At 41.2% G+C, this 22452-nt stretch overlaps 1 protein-coding gene across 5 annotated transcripts in view; it reads left to right on the plus strand.

Annotated features, from left to right (window-relative positions):
• Positions 1–15140: 15140 nt before the first annotated feature.
• Positions 15141–22452, plus strand: part of QTGAL (queuosine-tRNA galactosyltransferase) — a 129693-nt gene continuing 122381 nt past the window's right edge. For 4 of the 5 annotated variants that reach the window (XR_012589968.1, XM_074607995.1, XM_074607997.1 and 1 more), the window contains exons 1-3: positions 15201–15396; positions 19562–19678; positions 19807–19906. Coding sequence is in view for 4 of the 5 variants with exons in the window: in XM_074607995.1 (XP_074464096.1) it covers positions 15352–15396; positions 19562–19678; positions 19807–19906 (262 nt within the window). In the remaining variant the exon portion in view is untranslated. Of the gene's footprint in view, positions 15397–19561; positions 19679–19806; positions 19907–22452 lie in introns of all 5 variants that reach the window. The other variant, XM_074607998.1, reaches the window with a different exon arrangement.

Below are 22452 nucleotides of genomic sequence, written 5' to 3' on the forward strand. Positions count from 1 at the left end.
CTCTCCAACAATTAATGACCACTTTGGATAACTCCTTGTCTTGTTTAATGTCCCTGTTTATCCCATAGTTGACTTTGGATGCTTAACCCTTGGTGGCAGAGACCCTTCTGTGAAAACCCAGAGGCAAAAAAAATGCCTTTCAAGATGTGAGGAACTGCAGGAGGTGAATAGGCCCAACGCCCAAACTACCCAGCCAAAAATAAAGGGAGCAAAAACCCAAGATGTGGGGAGGGGGGAGGAGAGGATCCAGCTGCACACAGACAGTGCTCTGCTATGCCAGGAGCCACATATTTCTTTCAAAGAAGCAACAAGGGGGTCGAGATTGATCTTGCACATCCGCAGATAGGAGAGGGGTTAAAATATTTCCAGATCACTGGGTTTCTTAGTCTCCTGTTGTTCTTCCAAGTGTCTGTCACACAGCTTTGTTAAGGGCACTGCACAGATTTTTCTAGGTGAGAGTTCATGGATGAGTATTAAAACATTTACACCCTGTTCACAGTTTGGTGTGTAACACCTTGTGAAGTGCCCCGGTGCTGTCTGGGAGGATCCCATGGCTAAACCAGGATATTCCACTTGGGAGTGCTTCCTGCCTGCCTCTGCGCTGAGGATTAAATCCTTCGCAGTGTATCCCCTTCCATTTGTGGGTTTAGCTTTTCATGTCGTTTTTGTTTGGTAAATTACAGGTACTGTTCTGCTGATTATGAAGTATTAACATAATTACAGTAATTATGTCAAATGATGCAATGCATGTAAGCATGTAATTAGCATGCGGGGACAACACTGAGCAAAGTGATGACAACATGCAATAATGCAAAATGCCTTATTCTCCCGGTCATGTGCAGTGACACGGGCTTTAGAGCTCAGTGCCTTGATTATTTCTTTAGAAGGAGGTTTTGTTAGAATGTTTTGCTTCCTTCCCTCAGAGTGGAAAGAAAAGCACACAGAGAAAACACCGTATTGCTTTATTCCTGGGTGTGTTTATATGTGCAACCCTCTGCATGCCCCCCAACCTACTGTATCTGATTTCCTTTGCAATATTCTAACTCTCTGCGTTTGATAAAACAAACAAGTGCCCAGGCAGCTGCTCACGTTACACTTTGGAACTTTTGAAACTGCCTGAAAACTGGGAACTTTTAAGATACGGAACAGTCTGTGCTATTTTGCAGTGGCTACTACCTCTGGCTTTCATTCTCCCCTGTTTAACTCAGAAAAGGCAGAGCTTTTATTTCTGGGGACTGAGAGAAGTGATGGCAACATGGGGGCTTTGAAAGCCCCTCCCGTCCTCCGTGCCTTGGTGATGCTGATACAGTTCTTCATCCGACCCAAGCTGATGAGTGCTGATGAGTCTTACAAATGAGCAAAGCCCGGGGTCGTGGGTGCCGAGACAGCGTTCTGGCTGCAGAGCCAGGGTTCGTGGGTGCCGAGCCATGGCCAGGTTAAGCCTCCCCCAGTTCAAAAGTGAGGGGCAGAAGGAAGGAGATAGGGAACCTCTGCGGGGAAGGGGGCTGTTGGGTTTGCTCATTTGCATCTCAATCCCCACAATGCTCTTCCGGCTACTCACAGCTATTCCATAGTAGTGCTCTTGGCTGAGATCTGGGAACACGCTCAAAGGGTGAGGCAGCTTTTGGATGCACTGAGCTGTTTTCTGTTTGAGCTGTGAAAAGCAAACATCTTTTCAAGGGAGAACATTCTGAACAGTAATTTTTTTTTGCATTTACCATTCAGAAAGAGCAAAACTTCACTGAAATCTCGGAGGAAAATATTGTATAGTGTTGAAAGGAAACATAAATCCTCTGCAGCAAAGGGTTCACCACTACTCTGAAAAGAGAAGCCACGAAGTTACTACACTGGCCTAACGTGGCAGGACTGGAGATACAGGTTCTGGAAACAGCTTCTTAAACTCCAACACTTGAACCCCCGTAAAGCTCTGTCACATTCCTCAAGGAGCAACTCAAAGATGAGGATCTACACAGTCACTTCAGACACTTGATTCTAAATTCACTTCAAATATCTACTTGTGAGGGCTCCAAACCCAGGCCAAACAGCGGTGATTTTAAAAGACTCAGAGAACAGGCGGCTGCAGGAGGAGAACCTGTTGAAGGAGAGATGACTAATTTGCTTCAGTACTCAAATTTGCAGATCTGGATAAAACAAAAATCAAGCAGTGATTAGAGATGGGCTCAAGCTTAGATCTGGATTTACATTTTCTCCAAAGCATGGCTGCGTTTAGATCCCAGGTATTAGGGACCAAACCCTCCTACTAAGTTGGGACCCGGACGGAAGGCATAGCAGGGGCGCTTTCAGATGCAGGATTTTGGGTTAAACGCATCTCAGCTGAACATGCGAAGCTGGTTTAAACAGTGTGGCAGAGCTAATCTGCTGAAAGGTCTCACTCAGCATTGCTGTCCCAAAGGGAATATATATGGGAGAAGTGCAGGCTCCTGGAGAAGCCTTGCTGGTCACTACCCAGCCCCATGTGTTGGTTTCGCCATGTGTCCCCGTGTTTTGCAACTCCCAAGCAGCTCCCTCTCAGCTGATTTATTTTCACGCTACTCAGCTTGCAGGAGGTGAATCAGGTCCTGTGGTTACGGAGCAGACCCAACCGTAGTGCCTGGTGTGCAGCCCCTCGCCGGCTGCCAGGAAGGGAAATCTGAAACTGTAAAGGAGGAGGGGGAAGGAGGAGAAGGAGGGTATTCTCTGGAAAGGCAAAGCCATAGCTAAACAGCATGCAGGGCAAAGCAAGGAGGGAGAAGAGAGTGGTGTAAGAATTGAAACAAGCCACAGAGAGGACAATAGAAAATTAGTACAGGAGCAATATGAAATAAATAGAATTTGTAAGGTAAATCCAGCGAACAGACAGGAGCAAGAAGAATAACAGCACTGGGAGAGGTTCAGTGGCTGAATGGACAGTGGGAAATCTTTGTGTGTGGTGAGGGGAGACCGTGTTACTTGCTCTCATGAAATTAAAATTAGTAATGAAAATACACTCATCCATAATTGCACACTTCTGCTTAATCCTGCTTACTTCTGTTAGTGCTAATATCTGAGCATAGTTCCTATTACTCCTAAGTTGCTACTACTCACAGCTTGCTTTTCTTGTTTTAAATGGAAAAGTTTTGGCCTGTGTAATGTCACAGAAAATGACATGCATTTAAAGAAAAATAAGTAAATCTTTCCTAGAAGAAGCTAGTGTTAGGTCCATGCCTGAAATCAAGTTGTAGGAGAACAGGATTTCTGATGGAACAGTGTCAATTTAGAGATTGCATTTTAAAGAGCGAGGCAGCATGACAGAAGTGTTGAAATAGGGAGCAGGGGAGCGCAGGGAGCTGCCCCTCTCCCCTCGGACACACAGGCAGCTCCCAAACAAACAGCCACCCACTGACCTGGCAGCTCCCGCCGCACACAAGACCCCGCTGCCGCCTCGGGATGGGGCCGTCAGGATCCCAACCAGCGCCCACCCGAATCAATGGATTTCGCTGTAGGCACAGAAGTGAGACGTAGGTATTTTCAGAATCTTAATTGTCTGATAAACCAAAAAACTCTGTAAAAAAAAAAATATTTGGGCAAGTTAATTACAAGACATTACACCAAAATAAATAAAGAAATAAAGTGGAGGTGTCCAGACTTGTGATGTGGCCAAACCAGTCGCTGTACTTAAAATTACACCTATTGGCTCTCACTGCACGGGGGAATGTGGAAACAGGGATGCTACCTCTGAAGGCAATGAAGTTCATTTACCGTGAATACTTAGACATTTAAGGCAAATCATCAGTTTGGCCAATGTGTATGCTTTATTTTTTAAATTTCTACCCTGGCAAACAAATGTCCCTTTCTCCTCATGGGCATTATTTCCACCTCACGGATATGGAGCAGGGTGAGACACGGGACTAAGACAGGGCTTTCTGCGGGGAGGTCAGACGCGCTCTCCTCCCGTGTCCCCCGAGGCAACGCTGCGTGAAGCCCCTCTGCAAGACCAGGTAACTCAGCCCAGGTAAGAGCTGAATCACCTTCTGCAAGCGCCTGCCCTCTCCGCTGACTGCAGAGGGAGACTACACTCCTGGCTAGCTACTCTGAATTCCAGCACCTCAGCTAGCTGAAAATACATGCAGATCAGAGAGGCCGAGCAAGGTGTAACCTTGGCCAAGGAGACTAAAGTGGAGTAAGGATGAAATCTATGCTCTGTGATAGCGCTAAAACCATAGCTCTAGGATACCAAGGACCATTTTCCCGCAGCATACATCTTGTTTGTCATCAAGCCAAGGGCCACAGCCTGACGGTAGCAATGGTTCCTGTGCTTTTCTCTCACCATTTCCCCCCCTCCAAACACCTTAAACTGTTAAGCAACCCAGCCCATGCAGACAGGAATTTGTTTTAGTCTTTGCACATCAAACTGAAAAGCCAGGAAGGGAATGATGTCTGGACCCAAGCAGCCTATTGAGAGGATCAAAAAGGTAACACAAAGCACAAAAGATGGCTAAGAAACACAGATCATTTGCCATCCCACACAGCAAAGCTGTCTCAGGACCTGGGGACCCAGGCGGAGGATTTAGTGCCTAAGCCTAGAGACTCCTCTGGGTTGCAGGCATTAACTCATGCTTGCATGCCTGAGACCGGATAAAGCTGAAGTCAAAAACAAAAACCTCTAAAGTGGCCTCAGCATATTGTTGTTTTGGGGATAGTCCGGTGCATTTCATCCACAAGAATTAGTGTTTTCTTTTCATTTCACAATAACCTAGGTATTTAAAATGTCTGCCAAAAAGTACTCAGAAACCCAGCATTTAATCTGAGGACTTTTCAAGAGGACCAGTTGTTTATTTCTACCATCTAATGAACATTAATTTCCTGTTTTAGCAAATGTAATTTATGCCACTGGTGAAGCTGATATTTATCTTGCTGCATATCCTCTTGGCTGGCTTAGTTTTTCATTTTCTCCAGTTCCTCCAGCCTGCGTGCACTCTGCAACCTGTAGACTCAGCCCCTGCAATCAGTACGTTCTTCAAATGTATTCCAAAGTTTCCAGTACATGGTGGGAGAATCCGATAGCAGAGAACACAGGCCCGAATCCATTAGCAGCCACTTCTTATAATGAAAACAAAGCTAAAGAGAATATTTGTAAGCCTGATCTGAAAACAAGAATATATTTTCCTTTCTGCTTCAGAACTTAGACAAAAACTAATGCAAGTTACACTGAACAAATCCAGCCCTTGCCAGGATAAACAAACATTTGCAGTGTTGTTTGCTACATGAAATAAAGACACTGACATGCATTTTAATGCAACTCTCCTACAAATTGTGAAAAAAATAACTGTGCACTGTGTATTCGTTGCTAGGTTACTAGAAGGGAAGAGAATATTTTTGCAGACATGATGAACTAACAAGGTAAATAATTCAACTTAATCATTTGCAAATTTCACACTTAATTTTCAACAGCAGGTCTTTTCAGAGCCCAGATCAACCTCAGAGCTGATGACAATGATTTTTTAGAGCAGGGCTGACAAGCTCCTGTGGGCCAGATTTGGCCCATGGGGTAGTTTTTATATGCCAAACTTCAACCTCCTCCTCCCACACCCCGAATAAAACGTCCGTTTTACTAGAAAAAGGGCAGTGAGGTTTACCCAGTTGTTATTAACAGCACATGAATTTTCATTTCTTCTCTGAACTCACTCACTCACTGAGTGATGCCTTAGCAAATATGGCAGCATTAACAGAGAAAAAACCAAAAGAGCTCTCTGTACACATGCAATCTGTCTGCACAGTACTCCTATCAGCGAGTAGCACTAACTCTGATTAAAGCAGATCAGGGATTGTCTAACTAATCCATAAATTCCGACATTATTACATATTTGCTTAAGGAAAAACAATGGATCAGATCATGAAATCAGATCTGTGCTGCTCCACAAAGTAGGGTGCTTTGTGCTGCTTTGTGGCAGTACTTGCAGGGCAGATGTACCTGAAGGAAGGGTAAAGGGCCCTGCATCCCCATCTCCCTGTTAGCACCCAGCTCAGCAGCAAGAAAATGCCTCCAAAGAGACCTGAAGCTGAGAATCTTCCTATTTTGCAAAGTTTCCAGATGACAAACAATACATCTGCTGAAAGAGGTTCTGATTTCTTCTTTTTCTTTCCTTTGGTTCAAAGCATGTTTTGGCTATCGTGGCTTTATTAGGTCAGATTACACTCTCATTTATGTGCCAACAAATCTGACCACAGAAATGCTCCACTGATTAATTAGTGGACTAAGGAAGAGGCAAGTCAGGTTCTCTGTCAAAGTCTCTACTCAGTTCCTTGCATGATTTCTGAAAGTCATTTCTCTGTATTACGATGCAGAATTTAGTTGATGAGGAACTCTGAAAATCAATTGACACAAATTCATGGTGCTCTGCCAATTTCTTGTTGCGAGCGCAGTGGCAAAGACAAAACACCACGAAAGCTCAAAGGTATGGTAACGGGCCTTGTTGAGGCTAAAAGATCTTAATCTGAAATGTCCCAAGGACAGTGCCAAGCCATGAAATCTAATGAAAACTGATAAGTAATGACTAGCGAATTATAAAGTTTTCTTACTCAGAAACACCATGAAGCCAGCAGAAATTTCAATATTTTTAGAAGACACTGTAGTCACCCAGACTGTCTTTCTTTTAATGCTTTTGGGAGAAGTCCTTGAAGCAGTACGTAAGTATCAGATCTGAACTTTGCTATCCTGGTAATACATATGTCTGGGTATCTTCTGCTTTCTCAGACAGGATTCTGCCTGAAAATCCAATCAAATCCATTCAAGGGGAAAAAAACTAGTGTAAGACTGAAGGAAAGGGAATCCTCCCTACCGTTGATTTCACTAGACACTTGTGCTCCCATGAAGAACGGGAGCAGGTCTCTTGTTACGTATCAAACTTCATCATTCTTCTCTTCCTGAGTCCATGCTGACAAAACGGGGTTGGGCCTTACATGGACCCAAATGCTTGAACAGAAGCAAAGGTCTGTCAGTCTGTACTTCTTTCCCCTAACAGTGACCCATCTCACGCTAGCTAGCAAGTCTTCTAAGCAGAATTCTGGAGATCTCATTCATCATGTAGATCAGATGTTGTTTTTAAATTACCCTTCTTTTAGACAGCAAGAATGAGATTACTTTCTTCCGTACTGGAAGATTTATCTCTTACCAGTTTACAGTCATTTCCTTTTTTCTGTTTTATCCAGAAAGGATGGACCATTTCAAGGGGGAAAAAAAAAAAGTAGAACTAACCCAAATGGTTGATTATCTTTGTATCTCTAGTTCTATTTCATTTCATGCCTCCCTCACTTCACAGCACTATAACCTTTTTGAATTGCTCTCTGTGATATCCACTCCTTCACTGTTGACCATTGCTCACTTATTCATTGCTTGTTGGATCAGCTGGGCACTTGCACAATCAAGTCTTTGTTATGCTTTCAGACAGGCTGCAAGTCACAATATTGAAGCAGCACAAGCACTGTTTCCTCTGCTGGTATTCTTCTTCCCTGGCATTTAGGAAGACAGCATCCTAAACACATGAAAATGCATTTAAAGTAATTATGACAATAGTTCATACAACAGCTCTCATCTAACTGGCTACACAATGTCTTTTCCCCTGTAATTGTCATCAGAGAGTGGAATACGCAAAAGTCTGAAGAGTTTTTGCAAGTTGGTCAGCTGAGAAACAAGAATTTTCTTCTTTGAAAAATGTATCAGATCTCAGGTTTTATTTAATGAATCAGTAGATGATGGCTGGTGATACAGTTAGCGGGGATCCTAGAAGAGCTGCTCTCTCCGACCAATTAATTGGCCCAAACAAAATGGAATGTAGTTTTCTAACTAATAAGCACTGACAATAATGAAGAGCAACTGGAGGGACGGTGGGAAGATAAAGGAATGCACATACCAAGGGTCCACAACAGTATGAAATGTCAAAGTTCAAGTTTATATGCATAATAACCACAACTGGCACATGGGTTGTTGGGTACATAAATAATCTGAGAACCCAAGATGAGAACAACTAACAAATTGCAACTTTATACAGTTGGAGGTTTTAAAACAAAATGAAACTTCTCATATGCAAACACAGATAGCCCAGAATTAAAATACCTGCTTCTAGGCCAATGCTCTCAGTGCATCTGAACACCTATATATCCTTGAACTCTCCCTCAATAGGCAGAGTATCGGACATAGCACAAGAAGCAAAGTTAGCAAAATGCTATTTTTAGTTGATTTCACTTGAAGTCAAAATGAGGATCTTGGCTTCCCAGATGGTGAAATTAAATCTCTCTCTCTTGCAGCAGAAAAAAAGAAGTACCTTATTTGGGAAGGGAAAGTTAAGATAGAAGTTAAGTAGCTGGGTTGATTATGGAAAGAATAAGAGTATTCAGCAGAAGTAGACGAGTAAGGATTTTGTCACTGGGAGGGAGAAGCAGAGTCTTTTGTGTATGGTGGTTTATTGCAGGCTCTAATGGCATCAGGATGATGTTACCAGGGAGCCTCTACACAATGAAATAATTTACTGTCATCTCTTATATCCTGCTAGCACAACAATGTAGTCTCCCCATAGACCTACTCCTAAAACAGTTTTGATAGCCAAATTCTATCTGTAGTGCTATGTCACAGAAGATGTCATAACCTTACCTAAAAAAAACCCAAACCCACAGCTTGACACAATTGTCAGTTTATTCATAAAAAATTACTGTGAATCGATAATGTCCTTTGAAAGGAATATTATACAGCCACACTTGCTGAGGTCTAAAGACCTTCCTTTCCTTTCTCTCTCATGTGCCTGGTCCTGGCAGCCCCCACAGTCCCTAATGCTGCCTGGGGCCATGGCTTCTTCTCAGCTCCCCTGAAGCCAGGGAGGAGCAGCGGTGCTGTGCAGTCCCGAGAGCCTGGGGGTGTCATCACCTCCTGCTCCCCACAGCGGCCTACACGTCCTCCAGTTGGGCTCAGTGGCCCAACATGAGGGTATCCCCATCGTGAGTCTGGACTTGACGGATGGTCTCACGCTGGGGCTGTGCCTCCAGCCCTCCCGCAGCCCAGGAGCCCCATGCACTGTTGGGTAAGATAGTAACAAGCCATCCCAGATACCATTTGCACAGCTTGTTGCCTTCTTTCCTCGTAGAGCTGGAGGTCCCCAGGTTAGCAGCATATTTGTCAGGCTGTTCAAAGTCCTTCCTGGCCTTGAGAAGAGTTACATTCAGTAAAGAAAGTACATAAAAATAGAGCAAAGGCTTTTCACTGAAAGAACAGTTTCCTGTCTCTGTTCTGCTCACATCTGGTCAATTTTCTGACAAGAATTACATCTTTACTACTCTTTTACAACACACAGCCAATACAGCTGTAAGGGAGGGAGCTGCTCACTATACTAGCCTTTGTATTATCAGCAGTATTATTAACTTTAATGAAGCTGTAAAATCTGTTTTACTGAAGATGCGTGAGCCTGAAAGAACTTTGAATCTCATAACCCAGGGTGAGTCTGAAGAATTGGCATTTACAGGAAAATGGAAAAACAGTCTTTGCTTGAAAATTAAACAAAACTGAAATTGAATTAGTCCCAATAAACTGTACTTGAAGACGCACTTTTCAGAGTAGATTAGTTATCATTTTAAGAATGATATAAAAAGATGCAATAAGATACGATCTAACAAGATGTCTTTTATAGGGAAGTATAAAGATTTAAAGAACCTATTGAATTCTATTTTCAATGAAGATGTATTAAGTAAATGTTGCTGTATTCTCTAGAGATATACAATTCTGGTAATCTTTTCTTCAGAGGCCTTTGGCTAATTCATAATTCAAAATGTTGCTCATTTCCCTTCCTGTCTGTATGTCATATAAAGATGTGCATCCAATACATTGTCTTGTGGGTCTCTGTATATTATACACATCCCAGTTCCTGTTATGTATACATTCCTTTGTAGGGATATGATTTATTTCTTTAAGCACTTTCCCATCTTAAAATGTCAGATGCTTCCTGTACTTATATACAAAGAAGTTTAAGCTCCCAAAGGTACTGAAGTTCAACAAAATTCTGACTGTGGACAGTATGAATTTACCAGTGAATCTTTGGGAAATACACAATTCCACCTACTTTCCTCAGCTGCCTAGCATAACTTTATTTCATAAGTGCTTAACACTTCAGTCATCAAGAAGATCAAACAGAGGTATGGTTTTGAAAACCAAAGAACTTAAACTGAACTTTCTAAAGGTTTATTCTTCTTCAAGTAGAAGCTTTGATTCTCAAGGGTTATCACTTGTGGCACACAGGAACTTGTCAAGATTAGGAAAATGGGATTTCAAGGCTAACTTTTATCTATTTCCATTATCTGAATCTTGCTATCTTTTGTAAATAAGGTTTTTTTCCCCCAAAATAACTTACTTATAAAGCTTTTTGGGTAAGTAAGGAAACTACCATTATTGCTTTACGGGGTTTCAGATTGGTTACTTAATAACAAAACCAAACTGCGTTAACCGAGGTGGTTAGACCTTAATCAGTTGCCTATCACTGGATCCTCCAGCAGATTTCACCAGCTAAAAATTAAAGATGTTTCTTTTACTGTATTTTTAAAATATAGCATTATATAGAAACATTCCTTTCAGAAAAGATTCCCAAATAAAAGTCTAACTCTGCATAAGATTGCTCAGTTATTGAAGCCTTAGGCAAAGAAAAACCTGCACTGATCTTCTTCAACTCTGTGGAAGAACCGTGCCGCTCCCTTGCCACTGCCTTATCTTCTGCAGCCTTAGTCCATAAAAACACATTAAAAATAAAGGCATACTCAACAGCCTGAACTAGAGCAGCTAAGAGAATGGCCCAAGCAGAGGAGGGAAACTGCACAAAATTGCAGCGTGGCCCAGCAGACTGATGAGAGGACGTGAAAGGAAAACGCACAGGGAGCAGGATGACTGGTGATGGTCAAGAAGAGAATATGTTTGGAGGTGTGGACTGGTACTGAAATGAATTCGAGTGCTCCTGCAAAGGTACCTAAGTCTGGTACTCCTGCTAACAGAATATTTATGACATCTGCCAACTCATAAAAACAACCACAGGCTTCTTCAGATTGACTCATTTACAAAAAAGAAACAAGCAACAGCAACATCCTTTATAACGACAGATAAAGTCGCAAAGAGAGAAATGTATCACACAACAGATCTTCTCTATGGAGCAACAGCGTTTTTTCAGCGAGGTTATTCAAACTCAACATGGCTAAATTATAAGATGTTTTCTTCAGGGCAATTAGCCCTGCAATTTCAGCTGAGCATTTGAAGCCTTGAGTACACAGGGAACTTGGCCCAAATAACTCTTAGGTACTAGTCCCCACCAGTAATAAAGGCTCTGAAGGGCAAAGGAAGTCATTAGCAACACTTGTGCAACTCCCTTAACAGGGTGTACACATGTAACTAATTGGAAATCAGTAAACAATTCTGGTATTGAAGCACAAAGCAGATAATCTCACTCACACTACTTCAGTCATTTTCTTCTCATGTGGCTGACTAGAATAAAACTGCTAAAATACTGTTTCCCTCATGCAGAAAAAGATCTAGGGGATATAATAGATCACAAGCTGATTAGGAGTCAACAGTGTCAAGCCATTGTGAAAAAGGCAAACACTGCACTAAGCTGTGCAAACATGAGTATGGCTTGCAAGACATGGGAAGTAATCCTGCTCTGCCCAGCACCGCTACAGCCCCAGTGGGAACGCTGGCTCTGGCACGGGGTCTCGTTCTCCAGCCGAGATGCAAAGTGCCCGGAGACAGTCCATAAGAGAGCGACGAGAATTAACAGAGGCCTAAAGCACGGCTAGCGAGGAAGGACTGAATGAATCAAATGTGCATAACCTAAACAAGACAGTGGGATGGGGCAGGAAATGTAACAACAATCCGCAAATACATAAATCGCGGCTGTGTAGAGGAATGATTGTTTTCTGCGTGCCGGGTGGATTTGGGATGGAGTTTGCCTCTCAGGCAAAGCAAGGGTTAACATAGGCATTAGCAAGAAAGCAGCTGAGAAGGCACACAGCTGCAGGGGATAAAAACACTGGAGAGGGCTATCAGAGGACCCCTGAAGGAGGGGGCCGAGGGAGCCTCTCAGGGCAAAGAGACAGGCTTAAGGGATGTTGGGCTGCCTCCTTTAGAAGAGATTCTAGTCTTATCTTTGGTGGGTTACTGGCCTCTTCGTTTGTATTGACTCAGCCTGTTTGATTATGAAGTGGGTATCTTTTTTTAGGCCTGCAAAAGAGAAGGATGGGGTGCTAAGGTTTTATTTAAAAAAAAAAAAAAGCCCAGCTGAACTTTTCACATCTGGCCTAAAACATGGTCGAAGTGCTGAATCAATGAAAGGCAGGAGGATAACTTTGGCCTAAGGGAAAATATTTAAATTCCTGGTGCTAACAGAGGATTTAAACTGAGGAACTATACCTTGGGAGCTGAGGACTTGAGTCTGTAGACAAAGAGACAACAAGAAGCTTCTGTATCAAAGGGAAAAATTAGGCAATAGGCTCATGCTCAACAGCTCTAAAACTGGGGAGATGGCAGGTGTCAGGATCTTTTTGCTAGGGGGGAAAGATCTCAGCCTGCCAAATTGGAGGGGGCTTTGGAATCACAGCAAGGTCTAGGTTAGATTCTAAGAAATTCTTTCTAAGGGCAAAGAAAGCGAGGATTGCAATAAATTGGCTGAGGATGTTACAAAGCCCCTATTGCCAAGGAAGGCCTTTGAGAACAGGCTGGGAGGTATTTATCAGGAATGACAAAGTTGATCCCACCTCAGGACGGCAGGACTACTAGAGGAGCTTCTGAAGTCCCATTCTGCCCTATAGTACTGGAAAGAGAAATATTGCATCCCTCTCTTCTTGCCACTTAACTGTGACATTTCATGAAAATAACCCAGTGTTTTTGGAAGCTCAAAGCATTCTTTGAATAGAAGTGGTTTCAAAACTAGCTCTAAGCTGAATATTTACCTACTCTGTTGAACGATCCTTTCAACATGGCGTGTTCTGGAAGTATTTCAGTCCTGAAGCTTGTGAATTTAGTGACAAATGTGTTGGAATAAAACACTATAGTCACTCATTCTGTCTTTGCAATAAAGATACAACTAAACTGTCACCCGCGTGCTCCACAACACCAACGAACAGATTTGTATGTAAGGATACTCTTTTACCCCCCCAGTTACAGTTTGATCTCTTCAAAAAGAAACTAAACCCAAGACTGCTTGGCCTAAATAACCCTAGCGATACCCTACACAGGCAGTCTTTTTTTTATCTTTTTTTTTTTTAAACTCACAGTGAAATCAATTGAGATCTGGCCTCACAAGTCACTAGGTCTAAGTTGTCCATACTACATCTAGTCTGTGTCACTTTTGAAATGGCAGTTAAATGTAAAGAAAGCAAAACAACTTCCTAGATAGGATGCCTTTCCATCAAGATGGGGAGAAAATCTATTTGATAGCTAAAGGCTCCAAAATTTGCAAGTTTTAGGTTCACGGTAAGGATCCCCAAGAGGTTGTTTTATCAGAAATAAAGGCTAAAAACTGGCATGATGAGAAATGTCTTTGATTCTGTAATGCTTTTAGCTGTAAGAACTGCTTTGTGTGCTGTTTCCCACCACTCTGAAAAAAAATCTTTAAAGTAGAGCAATTGGAAGTACAACTAGGACAAAACCATTTTTGCTTGCTTCTAAATGAGTTTGTCATGCCAGTGTTAGGAGATCTCTTTCCATTCTGACCCACATGAAAGAGGAATAGGCACTGAAACAATGGGCTATATTTTGAAAACTATTTAGTTGCCCAAGAATGCAGAAATGCCTGCTAGATTTTCAAAAGCCAGTAGGTAACGACTCTCCCAGTGGAAGTGAGATCCCACTGAATAGTTTTTGCATGCTTGTGGGCCTTTAAAAGTCTGTCCAAAATCCCCCCCAAATGAAAATCACATTTTAAGGAGATGTTTGTATTTAATTACCCTGTGTGGTCAGCTATAGAATATAATTTCGAAAACATTTCTGGTGGTTTTGATTGGTTCCCTGTTTTCCTCGGGGAAGGAACTGTGGGCTTTGCTCTGCATTTTGTGGGCTTGTTTCACATAATGAGGCACCGGTCCCTGACTGGGACTTTTGTTTGGTGCAGCGCGAGTAAAGCAATACTCTGCTACACTTTCTTAGATAAAGCGAGGCATGCAGGCAACATAAAAGTGCTAGCAGCCTTCGTCGCCAGAAAAAAAAAAAAAGAAATGATCATATTTAGCAGTGCTGTTCGCAGAGAGATTAAACCCAGGCTGGATGGGGAGAAGCTGTGTAGATAATTTGAAATAGATTCCGAGGGTGAATTACTGCTTGGCTGTCTTCCTCACCTCCTCGGTTCTCAGATTTGTGTGCCAACAAACATTTTAAGATAACTCTGCACTGTTTGCTCCTTGAATTGTCTAGCTGTTTAACAGGCTCTTCAGATAAACAAGGGATAATCTCAGGATTTCATTCAACAAAGATCGCTTTGTGCAAATTTTAAAAATTCTGAATAGGTTGTTGTACAGGGCCTGGTCTTGCAATCGCTTTTAGTTGTGAATACTTTCACGGGAATAAGTAGTTGCACAATCATAGTTTCAGTAAGTAAATGATCAATAATGATATCATTAGCACCAACAAATAGTTTCCCATTTTTAAAGGTTATTAAAAGAGGCACTGGTAGCACTGAACAGACCAGTCTTGATCAAGAAAAGTGCTGACCAGAGAGATATAAGTAAAAAGTGTAATTAGAGAACAGGGGTGAAACTGCAGACACCATTTATTTAAGAAATTTGTGCCTCCACAGGCAGGACCTCCAGCCCCGCCCCGGCCTGACCAGCACACCCCGAGCCGGGGGGGCAGCGCCGGCGGTGACACCGCACAGGCCGCGAGGAGCAACGCTTTAAAACTTTAAAAAGCCACAGGGCAGCCTCCTTGAGCCGCCCACACGGCCTGCGGCTCGCCCTGGCCCTCTCTCCGGTCACACCGAGGGCGAAGCCGCCTCCCCGCCCTCCCTCTCCTCAGCGCCTCGCTGCTCGCCGCCCGCCCAGACTGTCGCGCAAGGCAGCGGCGCCGCTTCCGGCCTCTCTGGCCGCCTGCTCGATGGTTGTTCCTCCCGCCGGGGTCTCCCTGAGGGGAGAGCGGGCGGGAGAGGGCCGAGGCGCGGGGGGCGGCGGGCGGCCGCTCGGCCCCGCGGAGGGTAGCGGGGCAGTTCCTGTAGAGAAAAGCGGGGAGGGAGAGGGGCAGCACCCCGCGGCGGTGGGTGTGAGGTAGCCGCCTTCCCCCCACCCCCCTCCCTGGGCCGGGAGCCCCGACTCCCTCAGGGCGTTACGGGGAGAGCGGCCCCCCCTCCTCGGCCAGGGGCGGCCATGGCGGAGGCGGGGAGGGCCGGCGGCAGCCCCGCCGTTCAGGTGGTACGTGTGGGGCGGGAGTGCGGGCTGGGGCTCGGGCAGGGAGCGGGGCGGGTGGCTCGGGGGGAGGAGGAGGAGGAAGAGGCCGTGGAGCGAGGTCCCGCCTGTGTGGGAGCTTTGGGGGGGCTCGACGGAGGGAAGCAGCGAGGCTTTTCATGAGAGACTTTCTCCTTGTCTTTGGGCTGGTTGCCCTTAGAGAGGAGGCCAGGCATGTTTGGTTCCCTGTAGTTTGAAGAGATAGTTTTAAAATTTTCTTCCAGTACTTTATTGTTTTGTCAGTCCCGGTGTCTTTTTTTTTTCTTTTTTTTTTTTTATTTTTTAATTACTTTTTCTTTTACAAATTTACACACGTACAACCGGTGCAGTTTGGCAACGGTTTAGCTTTGGTGAGGCAAACATCTGAAAAGCACACACGTGCAGATCAATGAGCAAGTAAAAATGATGAACAGCTTCAACACAGTTTCGGCTCGTAGAGGCAGGTCAAAGTTTGTGGCCTGAAAACCTCTCTGGGTTTATTTAAAGTATCCCATATGTGAGATTTGACAAAACTAGTATGTTTCTGCCAACAGCCATGAGTTTCTGAATGGTTTGGAATAATGAGTCATATGAAAACTTCTTTTAAAAATAACGGTTTCCAACTTCTATAAAATCTTCAGCAGCGTTAAAATGATGTCTAAAATTTATTTTCCACCTTCAGATATGGAGGCAGGTGGGAGTCTGCTTGAACTGAAATTTGTGGAAACTGAAAATAAGTTTTCACTTTGGAGTTGTTTATTGTATATATTCTTTGTGGAGGATAATGGTGGTAATGCCGGAAACAAGAGATTCCTTGGATTTAAAACACTCAGTTACACAGTTTGATAATTTTTTTAAAAAAAAACCCTCACATTTCTCTACTTCTCTTCAATCTTGTGATTGATGTATTGTTTTTCAGTGGTCTAGCTGAAGGAGGGAGCTTTTTGGTTGAGTAGTACATTTGTAGAAGAAAGGGGATTGAACTACCTGTTAACCATTTCACATTCTGTCATTTTTGCCATACCTCAAAATTCTTTTTGCCGCAAAGCCAGGAATCATTATCTTCTGCTTAGTGATGGCAAAACTGCATTACTAAGAATACCTAAAATTGCTTCAGGTCTTATTCTAAGTGTGAAGTTCAGGGAAAAGCAGGTAGTGTCACAATGCTCAGATCCAAATCTGATTCATAGTTCTGTGTTTTAATTGTTGTACTTGGCTCGTAGGCCATGAAAATGCTCCTCTGTTGGATTCTACTATAAATCAGCCTCACCTAATGAAATTATAATTCTGACTCGGTTGTCACTCAAGTGATCTTGTGATGACAAAAGTACATTAGTTGTTTGCAATTTATGTCCCTGTGTTGTCTCAAAATTAACTTTGCAAGAGCTTCATGTGTATTTCTGTAGTTCACTATTATGGTAACAGTCTTCAAATGTATGAAAGGCTGCTGCAAAGAGAGCTAGAATAATAATCTGTGCTGGGATCAGGAAGTAGAGTTGGCATAAACTGCAGCAAAAGGGCTTCAGATGTTAGGAAAACTGTTCCAGGTCTCCCTTATGCCTGCTTTTAGAGATTGCTTTAGCAAGGTTGGTGTTTCTCTCCCTGGAGATTATGGTTTATCCGCAATGATTTAGCTGTAGTTGATCCTGTTTTGGGACAGAAGAAATAGTGTCTCATCAGGTTACTATCAGCTGGTTTTTTGACTGTGAATCTGCACCTGTAAGTGAAATAGTGCCCTGCTTCATGTTTTTCCCTCTTTAAATGAACCAAGGAGATAGAAGTATTCTGATAGAGTCACACGATGGCAAAGGCCAATTTGTGAATGCCTGGTTCAGGCCAAGTACCAACTGCAACTTTTAAGCCAGGCTACAAATGTAGAAATGAACTAGGGAGAAATGAAAGTTTAGCTCTGTGGTGGTTTTAATTTATCTTTGGCTTGAAAAAAAAAAGTAAACACAGAGAAACAGTAAACTGAATAAGAACGGTAGAACCTAAGGAATTTTTAGTATACAATGTTATCGGTTCTCTGGTATTTCAGTCATATTGCTGTGTACAGTTATTTGTATGTATTTGTTAATTTTTCAAGTTTTACACAGAAGTTTCATCAGCAATTCAGCTCTGTGCCTTATTTTGGCTCAGCACTGTTGTGATAGTTCTGTGGGAGTAGAACTTGCTCACAGTAATGTGTTTAGGAGCATGCTAATATATTACGAGTTATTATGTTGAGTTCAGAGTACTTAAGTGCCATGAGGTATTTATGGATTATTTTATATGTGCTGCCGTTAAAGTACTGTTTTTTTCTGTTTCCAGTTCAAATTAAGCAGAGAGGTCCAAACATAATCTCAATATTTTGCGCTGCCGTCCTGACTTAAAACAGGAGTTCATTATGAAAAAAAGCAGAGAAGTTCCAGTTTTACAGTTTTCAAGCCAGTGTCAATCTAGTTTCTGATGGCGTAGTCAAATTTTTACTGTGTTAGTTAGAAAACATATTGGAAAATCATTGGTGTTTCTGGATGTGCAAAACTGTAGCTAGTTTATATTTGAAGAATTGGAGAACCCCTTTCTTTCTGAATTAATATGTTAGATTGCTTACTGTGAATGTATTGGGTCATATTTTAATTGCCATCTAGACACAAAGGATATTAAATCCTAAGTAAATTGAATATATGGCTTTAGAATCTCAGATTTTTGCTTATTTTTTTTAGTCTCAAAGTACTAATCTGAGACAATGCTGAATTAATCTGTTTGTATGTTGCAGTTATTTGGTAATCAATTTCACATTTTCATTTCTCCTTATTTTACTTATTTATCTCTCCAAAATAAAAGTCAAAGACCTGCTTTGCTTAAAGTTTTAAGTATCTTTCCTCGTACTTCTTTTAAATACCCTTTTCCCCTATTACACCATCCTGCCAAAAATCAGGGTGTTCATTCATTTTAGACAAGTATAGTTTCTTTTATTTTGCTGTGAAATTATAAGTTTCTTATTTGTTAATCGTTGTATCATACATCTTATGTATGGTAATCTTATGTATGTAATACCTACATACATCATACTCTATAAAAAACCCAAAAATACAGTGCTCAGTGTCCACAAAATCTGCCTACGAATGTGTGTGTTTGCATGTATTCACACAATGTACATGTACTCACATGTCAGATTTTCACACACTCACAATAGGAACTAATCCTCTGTTTCTTCAAACTGTGTTTATGGTTACACCACGCGATAAGGAGTTTAAGTTCTGTTTCTAGGAACTTCTTAAAATGTCCCATGAGACTTTTTACAAGTTACTTAGGCTCTTTGCCTTAAGTTCCCCACCTATAAGCGATCTCAACAAGTATGGGTTTGGACTCTCCCTTTACAGACATAGCCAGTATATTAATGTGCTAATTTCTGAGGACTTGACATTCTGTGAATGGAATGTATTCTTTTTTGAGCTACTGAAGGAATTGGGGGGTGGCTTTTGGGGGGTAATTAGAACCCACTCAGTGGTGAGTAACTGAACAGAGAAATCCCTCATCTGTGATTTCTAACCAATTTAAAAATATTTCAGATAAGTTTTCATACTTTGCGTGTGTGTGGCTAAACTAATAGACACTATCATAGGAAAGCCTGGAATTGAAATGGTAGGCTGTGGAACTATGTCATATGTCATCTTCTAATGTGTTAATAGCAGTTTTAGATAAAATCATATTTAAAAACTTGGCTACAGCATCTCCAATTAGGTGGTAAGCTTAAAGAAAAAATTGATGAGTAAGATACATTAATGGAAGACAGAAGTAAAGAGTGTTGTAAGAAATGCAGGAATACTAGAAACAGGTCAGTGTGACGTTATAGATGGTTTGTTAGCATTTTTGTTCAGTAGTCTCTTTTGTTTCCTTGGAGAAGCAGAAAAAAACAAGACCTACCAAAAGCCATCTTGTAGAACTTAAAAAAAGAAGAAAAAGTTTGATAGGGAAGAAAGCAAGTCATATATTTATAATAAAAATAAAATATCTTTGCCTACTCTTATATTTTTAAGATGCATTTTTTGTGAAAGTTCGTTTCCGAAGGATCTGGCACTTCCCCTTTTTAATGAATATTCTTATACTGTAAGTAAACAAAAATAGTGCTTACTGACATACATTTGAATTTTTGTTTGTTTTTTTGTAGTCTGTCATTGTGCCAGTTCACAATAGTGAATGCTGGTTAGATGAATGCTTGAAGTCAGTTTGGGAACAAGATTTTAAAGAAACCATGGAGCTATCAGTTTTTAATGATGCCAGTAAGGTATGTTTCAGACCTTATTTAAAATACTATCCGAGTAAATACTGTCTCTGATAGGAATTTTTGTTTTGGACTGTGTTTGGTTCACCATACAAGTTGAAATAGCTGCATCTGTGTCATTATTTTTCTAGGATGGTTCAGCTGAAATAATTGAAAAATGGAAGAGCAAGTTGGAAGATGCTGGTGTTCCAGTAATCGTTGGTAGTAATGATTCATCCCAACCTCGAGGCGGTATGTGGCTTAATAGTGATTTTTTGAGAGTTAGGTTGTTATCATAGGCATCTTCTGTTTTTTAGTTTGAAAAGTGTCTTTGTAGCCACTTGCATTGCAATGGAAAAAAACACATTGTTTTCCAGGGCTCTCCATTCAAAAGCTCATTCCAATTTAGAGTTTGGCCCTGTTGGTTTTGTCTATGTAGAATTTGTTTATACATCCAGGAAAGAAGAACTTGGGTTAACGCTTGTGCTCTACTCTGCAAAAGAATTTTGTTTAATGGTAGTGTACACAATGTTGTTAGTGCTTACAATTTTCCTGTGGCTTTCTGATATCTGATTTATCTTCAGGAGATGGGCTTTAAGAAAAAAGAAATCCAAATTTTCTTACATAAAGATTTAAAAAGTAAACGTATATCTTCCAGTTTCGTAGAATAGACTCTGGAACAGAACAAAATACATTTTTGATATCCCTTTGATGATCAGTTTTGATGTGAGCTAAAAACTCTCACTAAACTCCTAATTATTTATACAAGGGCTTAAACAATAGAGTTACTGGGCTACCATATAGGTGTATGGTGTGACTCCCTATTGATTTACTTGCTAATATGAATTACATTTATCCACTGGAGGACGTAAGAAACAAATCTCTCTAACAGTTTTTATTTTGCTTGTTTTGGTTCTTTTATGTTTAAGTTTTTTTAGCAGACAAGCTTGCTAGAATATAAAATAGAAATAGAAGTGTATTGCTCTCTGAAGAAGCTGGTGTTGAATGGCATTGAAGTTGGAAGATCATGTCTGTGTTCTCAAGCAGAACAACAGGACAAAGCAAGCAGAACAGTGTGCTCACATTTTGTAGGGGAGCTGTATAACTTAATGTTGCTATCATCCTGAATTTTCTAACAATGAGTAGACAGGTAGGAATTGATACCAAACAGGTTCCAAATGTGTGTCTTTCAAGTTATCTCACTTAAAAGGCACAGTTTGGAAACACTGTAACACAAAATCTGGTCAGTTCCTGTTTTTTAACATAATGTTCTGTTTGTAACTGGAAAGAAACCTAGGCTTGTTACAGTCTCCTCAAAATGATCTTCTTAGGAAAAAGCCCAGTCCTGTTTCAGAAGGCTTAATTTTCATCCCCTTCCTGAAACATGCAAATAAATGGGAGTTTGTGCACTGAATTAATCTGCAACTTGGTATAGGCCCCTGGATTTATTTACTGTCATTTCTTTTGATTATAGCCTTCTTTAAAGCTGTTTTTTAAACAGTTGTCAGACCTAGCAATACTGAAGTAACACAGCATAACTGTTACTGTAAATATTTTTAGTACTTTAGTATCTCTAGCATGAACTGGTGTTGTTTTGACAGTGCAACTTGTAATATTAGTATTATTGAGCTGGTGATGACAAAAGACAGACAAGGCTGGTAAAGGGAATTTTTCTCTTTTGGGCAACTGATAAAGCTGGATTTAAGCAATGTCGAGAACTGCTTGTATTTCTGGAAATTTATCTGTCTTCTTTTCCCCCCCCTTTCAGAATTCTGAAGTTGGTTCACCTTTGCACTTTAGGAAACTGAAACTTAAACTAAGTTCAAGTTGTGAACTACAGGGAGTATATTGTGCCATTAGAGACATCTCCGATTAGTTTTTGGTTTAGGATGCATTTGTCAGTGTTGAGATAACTGAAACCTGAACAAATCTGTAATAAATTGGGGGTGGGGGATGCAGCTGTGAGTGTTGTTTTAAATAATAATATGAAATGCATAGTCTTTAAAAAAAAAAAAAAAAAAAAAACCAACCCAAAAAACACAACAACAAAAAAACCAAAACAAAACCAAACCCGAGCTTATTCATGTGGAAGTCACTCTCAGGTCACCATTAAAATGAGGACATCTTTTCTTCACAGTTGTTACATTTTAGGAGCAGGTTACTTGAAATCCATAGTATTTGTTTGCTTTCAGTGATTTACTTTTATTATGTTAAGGACTGGTTACAACTGTAAGGAGTCTTTCCTTTAAAAGAAGATGCTTTAGTACAGAAACAATGTACTAGTCAGGCTTCACATCTTCAACTATTTACACAAGATTAGGATTTATTTCTGATTCTTTTCTAACATGTAAAAGAAAGGGGGGGGGGAACCTAGAAAAAAAGAAAGGGTCACTTGCCTAAAAAAAGGAAACCTTTTTCTTTCCAAGAGTGAGGAATGTTAATATCTCACTGAGGCTTAAGTTTTTACGGCTGTAACCATGGTAACAGGCTCTTTTCACCAAGTAAGCAAGCCTTACAAAACTAAGAGACCTGGCACAAACATTTGATTTTGTTCAGTAGAGTAATATTAAAGAACATTTTTTACTCATGCCAAACATGTAGGATTTGTTGTGAAACAATTTTTAATATCTAGTTTCTTCTATGGGGAGTTATATCTTATTAATAATTTTTAAAACGTGTATTTTCTTCTCTCCCCTCTAAAAAAATAGCTGGTATATGAAAAGCTTCAGAATGATTTCCATCCTAATCTTAGAAAGAAGTATTTTCCAACTTTTTCCTCATACAAATATTAAATATTT

This window comes from Larus michahellis, chromosome 14, assembly GCF_964199755.1.
Source record: "Larus michahellis chromosome 14, bLarMic1.1, whole genome shotgun sequence".
Taxonomy (NCBI): Eukaryota; Metazoa; Chordata; class Aves; order Charadriiformes; family Laridae; genus Larus; species Larus michahellis.